The sequence below is a fragment of the Leptodactylus fuscus genome, chromosome 9 (genome assembly GCF_031893055.1).
Source record: "Leptodactylus fuscus isolate aLepFus1 chromosome 9, aLepFus1.hap2, whole genome shotgun sequence".
NCBI classification, from domain to species: Eukaryota; Metazoa; Chordata; class Amphibia; order Anura; family Leptodactylidae; genus Leptodactylus; species Leptodactylus fuscus.
Window position 1 is genome coordinate 70,839,289 of NC_134273.1, and position 17,830 is coordinate 70,857,118.

Below are 17,830 nucleotides of genomic sequence, written 5' to 3' on the forward strand. Positions count from 1 at the left end.
GTCCTTCTGACCTAGTTGTTAGGAGGTGTTGGGAGCAGCAGTCAGATTGAGGGCACACACGTAGTAAGCAGGCTCCGGATGGCTTTTTTTCCCGCCTGCTTAAAGGGGTTGTCTGGGACAAAAGCTAATTTGTACACTAATCTAAACACCCTCCCTGAGTCTACTATCTAAATTATATAATTTATCAAAAAATTATATTTACCCATATCCCTGTGACATGTTCTGGTTATTCAGTGATAATGTTTTCCATTTTCGGAAACGGAACGTCGCTACTATTCCCCCACCCCATCCTCCCCTTTATACCTACCTCTCTTCGTTCCAGACTTCCACCTGCAGGACGGCTCCTCCCTCATTTCTTACTGCTGGCATGGGGACTATTGCTCCTGCCAGCAGTCAGAAAAGAGGGAGGAGCCGTCCTGCAGTTGGAAGTCTGGAAGGAAGAGAGGTAGGTATAAAGGGGTGGATGGGGGGCGGGGGAATAGTCCCGGTGCTGCTCTGTACTCTGCAGCCAACAATCCACCTTTACTGCACAGGTGTGGAGCTGCTCAGTAGAGGTGCATTGTTGGCTGCAGAGCACAGAGCAGTGCCAGGACTATTGCTCGTGCCAGCAGTCAGAAAAGATGGAGGAGCTGTCCCAGGCTATATGGTCATCTTGGGACGTATACTGTATTTTGAATGATCTCTGACTCCTTCCCCTTCCCTTCCTCCCCCACCCCCTCATTTCCACTCTCAGGTTTTTGTGATGTGTATATATTCCCAGTCTACTCGACGGTACGTGCATTGCTTCATGTTCATGTTCAGGTGGAAGTCTGGAAGGAAGAGAGGTAGGTATAATGAAGTCGGAGTTTGGGCTGAGTTCGTTGTGAAGGGTCAGTAGTGGGTGGGATAACGAAAGAGAAAGGGAGGGGGTGTATGGGAGTGCCGGAGAGAGGAAAAGGGGTGGAGTAAAGTGAGAGGGATTAATGTGGAAGTTACATAGGAGGAAGCTGCACCATGTAAACAAATGCAGAAGATTCCAGGAGCTCCCAGAGACATCCAGAAATCACTCAAAACACTGCTAAAGGTATATGGGTGCATTTATTAGCAGATGTTTTTTAAAGAAAACCCTCCCCCCAAAAAAAAACGTTTTGCCTGGAAAACTCCTTTAATTAAAATAAAAAAACACAATTGGTATCACCCCATCTGTAACAACCCCTAAAATAAAGTTAGTATGTTATTTATTCTACATGATAAACACCATAAACCTTAAAATTCAGATGCCAGAATTGATGTTTTCCGATCATCTCACGTCTCAAAAAGTAATAAAAACTGATCAAAAAACCACAAAATAAAAACTACATAGAAATAAAATGTAAAAACTTTTGAAAGCACGAATGCAGAGAGGGATAAGGACTGTTTATAGGCTACAATGCTAGATCGCTATTTGAGTTATTTGTCAGTAATAAATTCAAAATTTGCAATAAACAGTGACAATTTCAGGAGGGTTTTTGCAATTTTATTGTGACTGTTAGGAGGTTAAGCTCTAGAGTCAAGTGATCGAATTCTTGCTGCCACTAGGGGGAGCCTGCTGGAAAGGAATTTCGACATCTCATATTGAATTTAATAAGTCTGTGTAAATAAGTCTTATTCCCCCCCCCCCCCCCCCCCCAGTGATCTAGACACAAACATTCTCAGCATGTGTCATAGTGTCTACGATAAAACTGCTATATTTCAAGATCCAATGCTCTGGGCTGCATTCATCATTGACAAAATGCCTACATGAAATGACTTCCTACTGTGATGATGTCATCAGTGAACTACATTGCTAAGCATGAGTAGACAAAGTATCTGTCTATACGTTATCCAAGGTCTGCTTATAAAGGGTTTTCCAGGATTTAGATATTGATGACCTTTCCTAGCCTCAGATCTTATTCCAGTGACAGTCTGCAGTTTTCATGGCTTGCTCAATCTTGCAGTTTCACAATAGCAGGAGAATCACAGACAGCGGAACGCTGACCTAAAATAAATAATGCATTCCTATTTATGGCATCTTGTACTAGAACACATATGTTCACAAAATGGAGAAGATGAAACCGTACAAGATCTTACCTTATCTAAATAATTATCAAGATTATGATTTGGGGGGCCACTATGGGGCGGCCTCAAACACATACAAAAATTTCACATAGAAATGTGAAAGATTACAGTACAGAGACGTCAACTGTAAGTCAGAACATTTTTCCTATTCTGTGTTTAGTTTACGCTATGTGCAGAGCCCAGTGTACAGCCGCTATCTACCACTATATACAGGAGCGTAACTACTGGAGTAGCAGTGGACAGAGCCCTGGACATTAGGGGGTCTGACGGCCCCTGATGTTTTTTTTTTTTTTTTTTACTAGGCCGTTACCTGCTGGGCCACTATGCAGCATAGTACTGTATGCCAGGGCCACTATGGGACATTATACTGTGTGCAGGGGCCACTATGGGGCATTATACTGTGTGCCGAGGCCACTATGGGGCATTTTACTGTGTGCTGGGGCCACTATGGGGCATTATACTGTGTTCCGGGGCCACTAAGGGGCATTATACTGTGTGCTGGGGCCACTATGGGGCATTATACTGTGTGCAGGGACCACTATGAGGCATTATACTGTGTGCAGGGGCCACTATGGGGCATTATACTGTGTGCAGGGGCCACTATGGGGCATTATACTGTCTGCAGGGGCCACTATGGGACATTATACTGTGTGCAGGGGCCACTATGGGGCATTATACTGTGTGCAGGGACCACTATGGGGCATAATACTGTGTACAGGGGAGGATGGGGGGGTCGGGGGGCCCAAGTCAAATGTTTGCCTTGGGAACCCGCCATTTCTAGTTACGCCACTGACCATAACTGTAAGGTAATAATATCGTTATACTCGGGTTGGACCCCCACTTGAATATGTTTGGCTATAATAAGAAGGATTTCGAGTGACCTTAGACACCCTACAGGTCATGTAAATAACTATAGTCACTGGTCATTGCAGGGGCGCTATTACCTTTGGTGCAGAGTAGTCCAAGGGCCCCACTATTAAATGTCATGTATATACATTGTTAGAGAGATAAGGGTGGTGCTTGGTAATAAGATCTGGAGTAACAAGGGGCCCATATACTGTCTCTATACAAGGGTCATAGGTCTGGCACTGGGTCATAGCTGTGCCCCAATAGTGCTATTAAATCAATACTAAAGAAATAAAACACAGGCAGGCAGTGGCGTAACTACAGTCATGTGGGGTCGGTGCAATCTTTTGTCCGGGGCCCCCTACCTCATCCCTATAGAGAATTCTTGATAGTGATGGTTACGGGTGCTAAGGAGTTTAATCAGCCTTAGTGTGGTTAGGGTCATCTGTGGGTCTCCTTGGCTTATGGGCTGCAATCTCATTACTGATACCAGTGCTTCTGGGCCCCCTAAGGCTCCTGGGCCCGGGTGTGACTGCACCCTCTGCACCTCCTCATGTTACACCCAATGATGTACAATCACTTTACTTTTGTTGCCAGTTGTTAGGTGCAGCAGGAGGGTAGTAATAGCGCAATTCAGTCTTCCCATGTGTTTGTATGTACAGAACAGTGTGAATAATCTGCTTTATTCGGTTTCACTGGGTGATGGTAAAGTAGATTAAAATCCAACAATTCAGATTAAGAGAGTAATAAAAACCTGAATTTGATCCGGCTCAGTATTTGTACATGTCGCTTTATAGACAGCGTTTGATTCACTGCTCCCTCCTTCTGCAAGTAAAGTACAATGAAATACTTCCAAACATCAAACAGGAGACCACAAAGCTTCTCAGCAATTGCTAAAACACTGCAGATGCCGAGCAAAAGCTACCCAGGATATATTTCTGCGCTGGTAACCTATGCAAGGTATTATTGTTACCTAGGAAACTGTAAATGGTGTCACCTGAATCTTCCCGCCTGTACGGTTACCTCTGATCAGCCTGACCCAAGACGTAGACGACCGATGGAAATTGGGACAGGGTTCAAATGTGACTTTGCGTAGTGCTATTGACTCGCTTCATCTATTGAGTGACGGCTGCAGCGCACATTGCATACAAATCATTGGATTCATCTGGATTGCAGTTGTAGCTCAAAATGGGTTGTCCAGGAATCGGAGCAACGTGTGTGGGGCTGTAAGATGTATAAAAATCCATACTTACCTCTCAAGGGTTCTCTGTTGTTGTTGCCCATTCAGTCTTGTGCCAGAAATCCTGCGCCGCACGAAACCACTCGCTCACCAGTGGCCCAGGCCTTCAGGCTCCGACGGACACAGATGTCAGACAATGGAGCGCCAGGAACAGGTGAGTATGCTTTTTTTAATTTTACACCGCCCGCAGCCTCAATGTGGGTTGCTCCCATTTGTGAGCAACCCCTTTACAATCAATTAGTAGCACTGCAAAAGTTGCAGTATATCCCTGCCCTTAGTATGACTCCATAACCTGACTACAGAAGGTTTGTTGTAGCCACAGAGACTCATCGGCTGTCATAGGAGCTGCACACATAAAATACTATATTCGTCCAAAATTGAAAAATCCAGCATCAAATTCCTTAAAATAAAACTTAGCTTTTATTGTGAAAAATTTCTTTGGACATAATATGCCCGATAAAATGTTAACCAATGTTCCAGACTATGAGGAAGGGGCAACTATAACGCCCCGAAACGCGTCAGTCAGACGTTTTTTGTTCAACTCTGCCATCATGAACATTGGTTAACATTTTATCGGGCATATTATGTCCAAAGAAATTTTTCACAATAAAAGCTAAGTTTTATCTTAAGGAATTTGATGCTGGATTTTTCAATTTTGAACGAATATGTTTTGTACCTCGGGCTGAGAGGCTGGATTCTCCGTGCATCTTCCAAACTTTAAGGCTTTCCACAGAAGTTATATGCTTCAACATCTATGGACGTTTATATCAGAAGACATGTGAGTGAGCTGACACACCTTTTGTTTGTTATGTTAATTCCACATAAAATACTATGAGATGGCAAAGTTGTTTTTTTGTCCCCTGATTTTGGATAAATCCATTCATAAAAAATAAAGTAAATGCATAGCAACAGTGTAACATTTAGGATGGGGCCCCACATTGCGAATACTCTGTGTTTTTGGTGAAATATATTGCGTATTACAGTACCTGCAAAGTGGATGGAATTTTGACTAATCCCATCCATACACTGCAGAAAGAAATCTGCAGCCAAAATGCATTTTTGTAAATAACAGCTTCCCCCTATCAGTCTGTTTTTGAAGTATGGGAGGAAATCCACGCCAACACGGGGAGAACATACACACTCCTTGCAGATGTTGTCCTTGACAGGATTCGAGCCCAGGACTCCAGTGCTGCAAAGCTGCACTGCAGACCACTGAGCCACCATGATGCCCCTCTGCCGCAGTCTTTTCCACAGCTTTTTTCAGCTGCGTCTCACTACGTGGGGTCTTAGCCTTACTTGGAGGGGTTTCACAGTTTGCCTCATGAATATTGTATTACTAGTATGTATGCATATCACCAGCACTCAGCATTCGGAGCTTGTCCCTGAGAAAGGTTCTGTATGTCTTACAATTGCTTACATTGCTGGAGGAAGGAAGGAAATGCGTCACACAAAGAGTTTACAGTGCTCCACCCGCTACCTAGCTGCATCCTATTACTTACAGTCTAAGAAGCCGTGCAGCAGTGTCATGCAAATTATTCACCCCTCCAACAGACCTGTGATGTTTTCAGCTTTTGTACACCATGGTTTGTTTTGTTGCCTTTTGTTACAGATCTACACTTTAACACTTTGAAGTTTTGCGGTTGTTTTTTCTTACGTAAACTCATATTTTTGCAGGCATCAAACACATAGAAGCTGTTTATGAACAGGAAAGGTGTTTTGCAAAAAAAAAAAACAATAAAGTGATGCACACAGATTGTGCAGGGTTACAGTCAGGCCCAGGAATTTTTGGACAATGACAGAAGTTTTGGCATTTTAGCTGTTTACCAAAACTTATTCAAGATACAGTTTTCTATAGATCTCCTATCTTTGATATGGATTTAAAGTACAGATACTGAACAGTATTAAAAATGAATATTTTATTTATGGTAATGCTAATTTGTCTGATTACTTTTGTGCCCCTGAAATGAGGAGGCTTTGTACAAAAACTGTTGCAATTCCTAAACATTTCCCAGAATATTTTTGTTCAGCCCCTTACATTACACCTGAAAGTCTACACTTCAATTGTATCTCAGTTGTTTCACTTTAAATCCAATGTGGTGGGATGCAGAGCCCAAATCATGAAGATTGTGTCACTGTCCAAATATTTTTGGACCTAACCTAAAAGACACCCCCCCCCCCCCCCCCCGAGTATAATGATAGTAGTGTCTTTGGGGTTCACGGGCCCGTGGCCATACTTACTGATGCCCTCTCCTGAAACAGCCACCTCCGCAGAGGGGGAAGCGCTGGCAGCCGTGAACAGGAGCAAGGATCAGTATGTAAATAGGGCTTGTTACCTGCTGGAATTACTGCGGAAGGTAATGGCGTATTAAAAAAAAACAAAAAACACCCATAATGTCTCAGGCCCTGGGCTGATCACCTGGAGGCGCTGCACAGAAAGGGCCACAGCAGACTCTACCTGCTCCGGGGGCTGAGGGCCTTCGGAGTCCAGGGGCCACTTCTTAGGGCCTTCTTCAACTCTGTGGTTGCTTCAGCCATCTTTTCGGTGTGGCCTGCTGGGGAAGCAGTATATCAACCAGGGACAGAAATAGACTTGACAGGCTGATCAGAAGGGCCAGCTCTGTCCTGGGGAGCCCCCTGGACCCCGTACAGGTGGTGGGTGACAGAAGGATACTGTCTGTGGTGACCTCCATGCGGGAGAACAAATCCCACCCCATGTATGGGACCTTGATGGCACTTAGCAGCACTGTAAGTGACCGTCTGCATCACCCCAAGTGTAAGAAGGAGCTATCGCAGGACCTTCCTTCCAACCGCGATCAGGCTGTATAATCTACATCAGACCAAGCGAAGACACTATGCACAGAGAACTAATCATTATGAAGTCTTCCTTCTTTCTTCTTCTGTTCCTTAGCTGCTATGGACTCCTAGTATATCTTCTCTTCTCAGCATATGTGTGTCTACGTCTGTAATTTATTACTGTGTATTATCCCGTATCTGTATTACTATGCTGCTGTAACATACTGAAATTTCCCCACTGTGGGACTATTAAAGGATTATCTTATCTTATGTTGTGCACCGTGGACAAAGGAACATCAAGATCTCTGGAGATGGACTTGTACCCTTGAGATTGTTTAAATTTTTCCACAGTTTTGGTCCTCAAGCCTTCAGAACAGTCCTCTTTCTGTTCTCCATGCTTAGTGTGGCACACACAGACACACCATACAAAATTTGAGTAAACTTCTCTCCTTTTTATCTGGTTTCAGGTGTGATTTTTATATTGCCCACACCTGTTACTTGCCACGGGTGAGTACAAATTTATTTACACACAATTTTGAAATGTTGCCAACTATTTGGTCCAATTTGCCTTTTTTCCTCAGTTTTTTGTGTTGTTCCAATACACACAAAGGAAATAAACATGTGTATAACAAAAAATGTAGTTGCAATAGGTTTCTGGGAGCAGTACTTCTTTTTCTGGGAAAATTTCAGGGGTGCAAACACTTATGGCCATGACTGCATATATATATGCTAGTATATATACTAGCTGGTACCCGCGACTTCGTCTGCGGTGATTGTAGCAGTGGGTATATACAGGCGTGGGTAAGGTTTTCGTAGTGTGTATAAGGTATGGGATATGAAATGTAACTTTGTATCTTGTTTTTGCTAAAATTCAGAGAATACGTGAGACTTTTGTGTTGAAGTTAATTTGTATTTAAGCTGCTATACGGTGTTGGTATAAACTTTACATAGTGACTTTGGGACAGAGGTATTTGAAGTTAACCCTTTCCCGCCGATGGCATTTTTTGATTTTCGTTTTTTGTTTTTGACTCCCCTCCTTCTAAACCCCATAACTTTTTTATTTCTCCGCTCCCAGAGCCATATGAGGTCTTAATTTTTCTTGGGACAAATTTTTCTTCATGATGCCACCATTATTTATTCTATATAATGTACTGGGAAGCAGGGAAAAAATTCAGAATGGGGTGGATTTGACAAAAAAATGCATTTCTGCGACTTTCTTAGGGGCTTTGGTTTTACGGCGTTCACTGTGCAACCAAAATGACCTGTCCCCTGTATTCTGTGTTTCGTTACGATGCCGGGGATACCAAATTTATATGGTTTTATTTACATTTTGACCCCTTAAAAAAATCCAAAACTGTGTTAAAACATTTTTTTTTTGAAAAGTCGTCATATTCCGACAGCCGTTACTTTTTTATACGTCCGTGTACGGGGATGTATAGGGCGTCTTTTTTTGCGGGGTCGGGTGTACTTTTTAGTTCTACCATTTTCGGGAAATGTTATTGCTTTGATCACTTTTTATTCAAATTTTTATCAGAATCAAAAGAGTGAAAAAACGGCGGTTTGGCACTTTTGACCATTTTTCCCGCTACGGCGTTTACCGAACAGGAAAAATATTTGTATAGCTTTGTAGAGCGGGCAATTTTGGACGCGGGGATACCTAACATGTATGTGTTTCACAGTTTTTAACTACTTTTATATGTGTTCTAGGGAAAGGGGGGTGATTTGAATTTTTAATCCTTTTTATTTGTTTTTATATGTTTTTTACTTTTTTTTTTAAATTTTTTTTGCATTTATTAGACTTCCTAGGGGTATTGACATGGGTGGGCGGTGTCGCGGATTGTCAGAGCGATGGGGGTCGGCAAACATGGCTGCTCCGGAGTGTTAAAGAGAGCCTCCTGGAGTATCGTTATGGTGAGGGGCAAAGTGGTAAAGTATATGTATATGTGATTGTGTGGGGTTAGGGGCGAGGCTGCAGAGGGCAATATGAATTTTGTGGCTTGCTATGGTCCAAAGTGTGTGAGATTGCAGAGATGGTGGTGTGAGTTTGGGTTTTGTGGGGGTCCTGACACAAACGTATGTGCGCTATTGTGACGAAAAGTAGCCTATTGCGCAATCGGGTGTATTAACTATGTTTGTGGAAACTTTCAGTCAAATCGGTCGAGCGGGTTTTGCGTGATTGAGGAACAAACATCCAAACATCCAAACATCCAAACACACAAACCCACAAACATCCAAACTCACAAACTTTCACATTTATAATATTAATAGGATATATATACATATATATATATATATATATATATATATATATATATATATATACAGTATATAGCCTTAGCCCTTCTTAAAGATATTAAATTCCATTACATCTATGGCCAGTGATTTGTTACTCGAGTATTCCTACTTTACATTTGTAACACGGAAATAAATTCTCAGGACAAGGAATCCAGCAGACTCCACATAAATTGTCTAAGGAAACATATGTGTAATGCAGACACTGTGGCGAAGTGTCTTAAACAATGCAATTCTTTGTAAACCACTCAATATCAATCTCTGAAAAATGCAAGAGGGAGACTGAAATAACAGACAAGGTCCATTCCTCCTCCATATAAACAAGATGGAGAACCTGGTCATGAGACATTCACAAGAAAACAAATCATCCCTCGAGTGAGCTTTCCAGCAGTGACACTGAATTCCATTGAGTCTTACCATGGAGCGATCACATCAATTGTTGCGTATTAGAAGTTCTCATCAGTCATATACTACAAGTATATACACAGATACAATTCAGGAAATTTCATAAATCTGAACACTACTCTACCTCGCCAGATAATACTGTATAATGCCTACACCATTCACTGCAAAAATAATACTGCCATGTAGTGTCCACATAACACTACTGGAACTATATTCACAACACAATTGGCCATTTTTCACTGCTGATTTTTTCTTCCTATCAGTATGTTTTTGGAGTATGGGAGGGAAGGGAATCCACGCAGACACGGAGAGAACATACAAACTCCTTGCAGATGTTGTTCCTGGCAGGATTCAAACCCAGGGCTCCAGCACTGCAAGGCTGCAGTGCTAACCACTGAGCCACTGTGTTGCCCCTGCACTGCAAATTTTTATCCATGGAGCAGCCATTTTCAAAGATACCTCATTTTTCTTGAGACTATGAGTAGTCCATGAAAAACGGCCAAAAATAAGACGTGCCCTATTCTCTGATGGGACGTTCACGCGGTCTGTGAAATGATATAAAAAACATGTGACTAGCCCCATAGACTCTCAAGGGTTCCTTGTGTAAGGGCCATTGAAAAAAAAAAAAAAATCTCAGGAGTTTCCACACACCAGCATTGAAATTTGCACCAGCCAGTAGCCGGTCTAAACTTCAGTTAAAACATACACCAGCTTTATGGGGCAAGTGTTTGTAAGTTTGTGAGTGTTCACATTCCATCCAGTGTTCTCAAAAGCGGCAAGCGAGTTGCAAAAGTGGCTTATTTTACAGAACAAAATGTCTTATAGGATGTGTCCCATTCTACACCAGAAAACGTTGTATCTACCCTGTTTCCCCTCACCTTCTGGATCACATACAACCGGCAGTCATGCCGGCACTCCGCTAAATTGTTCCCGCTTTGTTTGCCGATTGTTCCCCGCTCCAGCCTCTGCATAAAACATCCCCCGAAAATAAGAAAGGTCATATATTTCGTTAGCTAATTAATTATAAGAACATGTCTTATTTTCGGGGAAACAGGGTAGTTATGTTCAAAACGAGCATTGTATTGCCAAAGAACATGTTCTACTTCTCCCAACATAGAAGTAGGGTACAGTTGGCTAGCCATAGAGGGCTCTATGATATCTGTGTATACTCCTACCCTACCCTGCATGGCATTGGCAAAGTCTCACACAAGCAAGGGATCTTGTATACTAGTTCCTGGGAGACTCGTGGTGTATTCTCTGCTATTCTGACATGTCTACTGTAGTTGATACTTAATTCCTCATGAATTAAAAATTCAGGATCTCTCAGCTCTAGAATTCTGTGATATGCCATTCTTCTTGTCAGTAGTACATGACTGTGCTGAGTTTGAACTGTCAGGACTTTACAGGACTGTATCAAAGGTTGTAGGGTCCGGCCCAATTCACAGAGGGAAAAAGGCTCCATAATTTCAGTATTTTTAATAAAGCAGATATTTGATGAGAGACGAAAGGTCTAAGCGTAAATTAGAAAGATTCCTCGCTCAAAATTTATTTTTAGAAAATAATACGCAGACTGTGATGGAAAATTGCCGGGCTCTACTATTGCCAGGACTTGACTACTGCCAAGATGATTTTCCCCTTCTCTGCTGTCAGCACATTTGCCAATCCAACTCTTAGCAGAACGGCTGAGTCACGTCTGACAGTCTGGTTGCTAGAGAGATAATACCTAACAACCATGGTCCGTTCAGTGGGGTTGGCATAGCACATATCAACAGCCAGTCTTGGTGCTTCCTGTTCTACAACCACTTTGCTACCATTTGAGACCCTTAAAGAGGACTTTTCACCACCTGAGGCTCTTCTCATCCTTTCATATGTGCCCCTCCACTGACTCTGATGCAGTTGGAATTTTTTCTCTAGCTCCCACCATTCCTGAGCCATCAGTGCAGTTAGTTTTGGTGCCTGATATGCTAACTAGACTCTCTAATGCTAAGTGGGTGATGTCAGGCAGGGGCGGAGCTTCAATCAGAGGTGGACAGTATCAGAGCTCTGAGAAACATCCCCTGCCTGTTCCTGTCCAACACCACTCACTTAACATTAGAGAGTCTAGTCAGAGAATCTAAGCCCAGTTACTTGCATTTGTTCACCCACCTGGCAGTACAGATCCTAATTAACATATCAGGCACCAAAACTAACTGCACTGATTTATCAGGAATGGTGAGATAAGACAAAACATTACAAGGACAAAGGACAACACAGTGGAGTATCCATTTTCGATCTTGGGAAACCTGGGACCTGAGCATAGGGGAGATGACAGTCCTTCCAAAATACAGGGAGGTCTGAGAGGGACTAAATTATTTGATTGTTTTTAGACACCTTCAGAAAAAAATAACCTTGGATGTGGGGAATCTACAAAGAGTTTTTCCAGGACTTTTTAATTGACGACTTATTCTTAGGATAGGTCATGAACCAAAGATCTGTGGGGGTCCGACACCCAGGACCCTTGTGGATCAGCTGAATGAAGCTGCAGCAGCGCTCCCTGAGCTTCACAGGCATGTGATGTTGCAATCATCGGTCACAAGGCCTGATCACAAGTGACATTCAAGTGAATTGGATGAACTGTGATAACCACTGCACAAATAAACAGCTCTGTGCTTGGTAAGTACTGAAGCTGTACTTAAAGAGCTGATCGGCTGAGGGCCTGGATATCAGAACCCTGACCATCCTTAACTGATGACCTATCCTAAGTCTAGGAACATTCTCAATGAATAAGACCTGGGAAATCTATTTAAGATAGGTCTTATTTAAGTATGTCCCTTGGAATTAAGTTGGAGATGCCATTTTGTAACCATATTATATTATCCATCTTATGCATTAAATATTGCAGATATAGGATGTGGTCATGGTGGGAAATTCTTGACATTGGGGGACTTGTTAGACCAACATTCCTCACGTATTGTGTAACCGTCCTACTCTCTCACTTGTTTGGTTTAGGTTGTCATTCACAGAAGTCATCTCAGATTTTAAGGCAGTCCAACAGGATCATACCGCCTTCTTATCTGAGGGCAATATAAAGTACCGACATATATCCTGACTCTAGCCCTGGGTGTTTGCAATTGCAATAAAATAACTACCCGGCATATGGATTCAATGAGGAAGTAAAGTCTTCCACGGACAATTTAATGGCCTTTTTGAGAAGCCACTTCCCTTATGGATGCTATAATACCATGTACTAAGATATTATTTGGCAGGTTTTGCTTTTTGTCACCCTCTGCAGCTGATGGATCATTCAAGCACAAAAGTCAAATTATAGTAAGGTCATAAAAATTGTGCTAAAAACAATAAAAATATCTCTGAGGATATCAAGGAGTCTTACCAGGATTATTGAATATTGGTGAATGGGAGTCAAAAGATGTCTAGGGACGTATGGAGAATGCGAGCATAAATATGGGAATCTGCCAATGTGCTAAGTGTACTTTGCGGAAACCATGCAAAAGCTCAAAGAAACAGCAGCCTATATCCCATTAAGTTAAGTAGAAGGAGCGGTAAGTCAAGCCAAGTCCCAAGAGTTTAACCTTTAACTAAGGATGAACACAACATTAATGCTTTCCACAATGGAAGCCCCAAATTAAGAGGCCTTAAAGGCATATTCCAGGTACAACAAAGAAAAGCTCAGTTAAAGAGGACCTTTCACCTCCTGGGGCACATGTGGTGTAATACTTACTTGTAATAATTACGGTGTAATTGGCATTCACGTTCTGTGCCCCCGGTGAAGAGCTATAGGTGTCGGTACCGTAGCTCTTCACAGTCAGAAGGGCGTTCCTGACAGTCTGTCACAGTAACGCCTTCTCCACAGTAACGCCTATTGCGCTGTGCAGTGTGATCGGGGAGGAACGCCCCGCTCCCTCCTGATAATACTTGTCTATGGACGAGCACTGTGAGCAGAGGGAGGGGGCGTTCCTCCCCGCTCACACAGTACAGCGCTATTGGCGCTGCTGTGGAGAAGGACGTTCCTGACAGAGTATCAGGAACGCCCTTCTGACGATGAAGAGCTACGATACCGGGACCGCTAGCTCTTTACCCGGGGCACAGATCATGAAAGCCGATAATGCGTTGAATTCAGCGCCCTGTCTGCTTTCCAGCAGTATATAGAACTGCCTATGCCTCAAACTTATGAAAGGTCCTCTTTAACAAAAATCCAAAACTGTACCCAAAAATTTTTTTTTTTTCTAAAAGACGCCATATTCTGACACCTGTACTTTTTTATACTTCCATGTACGGGGATGCATAGGGCGTCTTTCTTTGCAGGGCCGGGTGTACTTTTCATTTATACCATTTTGGACAATTGGTATTGCTTTGTTCACTTTTTATTCAAATTTTTAGCAGACGCAAAACAGTTTAAAAAAACGGTGGTTTGGCACTTTTGAATTTTTTTCCCGCTACGGCGTTTACTGTACGGGAAAAATATTTTTATGGATTTGTAGAGCGGGTGTTTTCGGACACAGGGATACCTAATGTGTATGTGTTTCACAGTATTTAAAGAGGACCTTTCACCACTTTTGGGCACATGCAGTGTTATATACTGCTGGAAAGCTGACAGTGCGCTGAATTCAGCGCACTGTCGGCTTTCCCGATCTGTGCCCGGTGTAAAGAGCTTACGGTGCCGGTACCGTAGTGCTCTATGGTCAAAAGGGCGTTTCTGACAGTTAGCCAGGAACGTCCTTCTGCCTCGCGGCGCCAATCACGCTGTGCTGTGGAGCCGGGAGGAACTCCCCCCTCCCGCTCCTGATAATGCTCGTCTATGGACGAGCTGTGTGAGCAGAGGGAGGGGGCGTTCCTCACCGCTCCACAGCACAGCGCGATAGGCGCCGCGAGGCAGAAGGACGTCTCTGGCTAATGGTCAGAAACGCCCTTCTGACCATAGAGCACTACGGTACCGGCACCTTAAGCTCTTTACACCGGGCACAGATCGGGAAAGCCGACAGTGCGCTGAATTCAGCGCACTGTCGGCTTTCTAGCAGTATATAACACTGCATGTGCCCAAAAGTGGTGAAAGGTCCTCTTTAAGTCAGTGGTTCTTAACCTTGTTTGAGGTACCGAACCCACCAGTTTCATATGGACAATCACCGAACCCTTCTTTAGTGTTAATTAAATATGAATTTTTTCCAAATTCAAGACATAGGTATATGCTTTTTTACTGGTACACAAAATGAACCGTGCATATGGACTAGGGTTCGATCGAACCCTGGTTAACAACCACTGATTTAAGTACTTTTATATGTGTTCTATGGAAAAGGGGAGTGATTTGAACTTTTACAGTTTTTACATTTTTTTAAATGTATTTATTAGACCCCCTAAGGGTCTTGAACCCCAGGGTGTCTGATCACTAATGCAATGCATTGCGTAGATTACTAACCGACTAATAGAGTAGATTTCTAACCGACATGTGTAGCCCTGATGTGCAGGCCGTTTTAACACATTGGTTTGCTAAGGTTTCAGATGTGGGTCTTCCATCACCACCACTTAAACATATCTGATCCGATCCGCACAAATTATAATCCCCCTCAGTGGCTCCCAGATAGTATAATGCCTCCTTAGTGGCCCAAAACAAATGCCCCTTCAGTGGCTCCATATAATATACTGGCCCATCACACATTAACCTGCCCCCCTCATGGCCCCTGAAACATTAACCCATCCTCTCAGACATTATATTATAATATCCCTCTCCAGTAAATCTCACAGTATAATGTTGCCCTCCAGTTACCGTACAGTATAAAGTCCCCCTTCATTGCCCCCACAGTTTAATGTCCTGCTCTTGGTTTTATGTCTTCCTCCTGATTGCCCCTACAGTTTCATGCCCCGTGCTGGTAGCCCCTACAGTTTCATGCCCCGTCCCATTTGCCCCCAGAGTTTCATGTACCCCTCTAGTTGCCCTCAGTTTCATGTTCGCATTTAGCTGCCCCCACAGTTTGTACCCCCCTCCTGGTGCCCACCATACAAACCCTAAAATAAAAAACTAAACAAAAAGCAAATTCTCCTTTCCTCATTCTCTTCTTTCTCTGCTCCTGGAGGCTTCAGAGAGCAACAGGCGCGATGTAAGTCATGTCACCACATCATGCCTACTGCGACTAAGACACAGGGAGCAAGAGACAGGGGCTGAATGGTGAAGCAGATGGCTCTAGCTCACCATTGTATTCATCTATGCCTGGAAGACGCAGATGAGTTAGACTCTGGACATACTATGGCGGTCTGGACCCCTTGCCTAGGACAACACTTATATTTATAGGGAAAGAGCTTGGAACTCTCAACCCCAGACAACCCCTTTACAGAGAACCTTTCAACACTATCACCAACTCAAGTCTCTAGGATCTATTACAAGATGCTGCTCCACTGATTCCAGCAACATTGGAATTTTTCCTCTAACCCCCATTATTCCTTAGCAATCAGTGCAGTCAGTTTTGGTGCCTGATATGCTACTTAGCCGTTGTACTGTCAGGTGGGTAGTGTCTGCTAGGAACAGTCAAGTGGGTGTGATTCAGAGCTCCAATCAGAGGCAGCCAGTCTCAGAGCTCAGAATCACACCAGTTGTCTGGCCTGTCTGACACCGCCCTCCTGACAGTACAGACCCTTTATATCAGGGACCAAAAATAAAAGTACTGATTGCTCAGGAATGGTGGGGGCCATGGAAATATATCTGTGCCAGAATCAGTGAAAGAAAGTCTGGACTCATTGTAAGGGGGTGAAAGGTCCTCTATAAGCCCCTGGCCAAAAGGTTGCCTCAGCGTGTCGCCGCATATAGTCATGTCCAATGTCAGATAGCAACCCCTTTATTTTTAGGGTGTAATCCCCCTTTTATAGCTTCCTTTGTCTTACACCTTTGTTGCCTACAGTAATGTCATATCTTTATTTACACCCAATAGGAATAAACAGAAATTGCCAGTCCATGTCCAAATCTTTATACTTTGAATAACTTTATTGGTAATCCTTTATGAACACTTCTCCTCACGTTATACTGTATAGTATTACTAGGCTGAGCTGAGGTGCAGAGGTTGCCGGGCACTAGTCATACTGACCCCACATGGTAGTTGTGGCCCCTGGGGCTGAACCTGTTTGGGGTAAAGTTACAGTAATCGCCCCGTCTATGGGCCACTGGTCTGCTGTCACCTCAGGTCCGGCCACCTCGTCTCCCATGCCATCCCTTCCTGCCCATCCCAACCTCCTCCTCCTCCTCCTCCATTCCCGCCTCTTCTCTCCTCCCTCTCAGGGCTCCCCCTCCTCCTTCCCAATCTTCACACAACACACAAGGAAGGAGCTACGAGCAGGAGCCAGAGCCGCCCGTCCTCCTGAGCACTTACACCCGGACACAGCAGTCCTCTCCTACCCCCAACACCCTGCAGCTGGAGCCATGAGCTGGGGCACGGAGCTGTGGGTGAGTGTCTGCCCCCGGTGCGGGGCTTTTGTTTCCCTGGAGGTAGGGAGGGAGGGGTGTGAAGGTGATTTGGAGGTCCGGACTGGTGAGGTTGTGGTGCCAGGTGGTGCCGCGGGTGGTGGCGCCGTTTCTAGGACACTTTGCAGGACTGTGGTGGAGACTTTGCTGCGTTTCTCTTATTTGCAGGCTGAGGAGCCCTGTGATAGTTTTGGTGGCCATTGTAATGGCAGAGCCCTGCTGTGCGGCTCCTGGAGCCATTGCATTGTGTAGGATCAGTGCTGGGGTGTGTGCACACATAGCCAGGTGAAGGGCGGCTTTTGTCTCCCTGCCTGGAGCAGACACAAGATCACTCCCTTTCTTTCATCTGCTCTTCCTGGCTGCAGCCACTCACATGGGGCTCCTTCACCAGTCACAGATTTTGGGGTCTTGTCTGTGCACAATACCCCTCACAATCTCAGGTCTGTCATAGTAAAACCTAGCCAAAATGAACCTTTCCAATGGTTGCTTCTTGATAATCCTGGGGTGCACGATAATATTCGGATACTACAGGGAGGTAGTGTCGCCCCCCGTCTGCACTTCCCAAATCACTGATTTTTGCCTTAGGTGTGCAAACAATGCAGAGGCGACAATACGGCATGTAATCCCATTATAACCTACCTGGTTGCCAGCGTGTTAGGGTGACTGCATTGTGTTTACTCATGTGCTTGCTGCTTATTGCAACCTGAAGGACTGGATCTGGCTCCTGCAATAAAGAT

The 17,830-nt window shown here is 44.0% G+C and overlaps 1 protein-coding gene across 6 annotated transcripts in view; it reads left to right on the forward strand.

Annotated features, from left to right (window-relative positions):
- Positions 1 to 16,929: 16,929 nt before the first annotated feature.
- Positions 16,930 to 17,830, forward strand: part of FNBP1L (formin binding protein 1 like) — a 100,021-nt gene continuing 99,120 nt past the window's right edge. For all 6 annotated transcript variants that reach the window (XM_075286761.1, XM_075286762.1, XM_075286763.1 and 3 more), the window contains exon 1: positions 16,930 to 17,075. In XM_075286761.1, the coding sequence (XP_075142862.1) occupies positions 17,052 to 17,075 (24 nt within the window). In that variant the 5' untranslated portion in view covers positions 16,930 to 17,051. The remainder of the gene's footprint in view (positions 17,076 to 17,830) is intronic.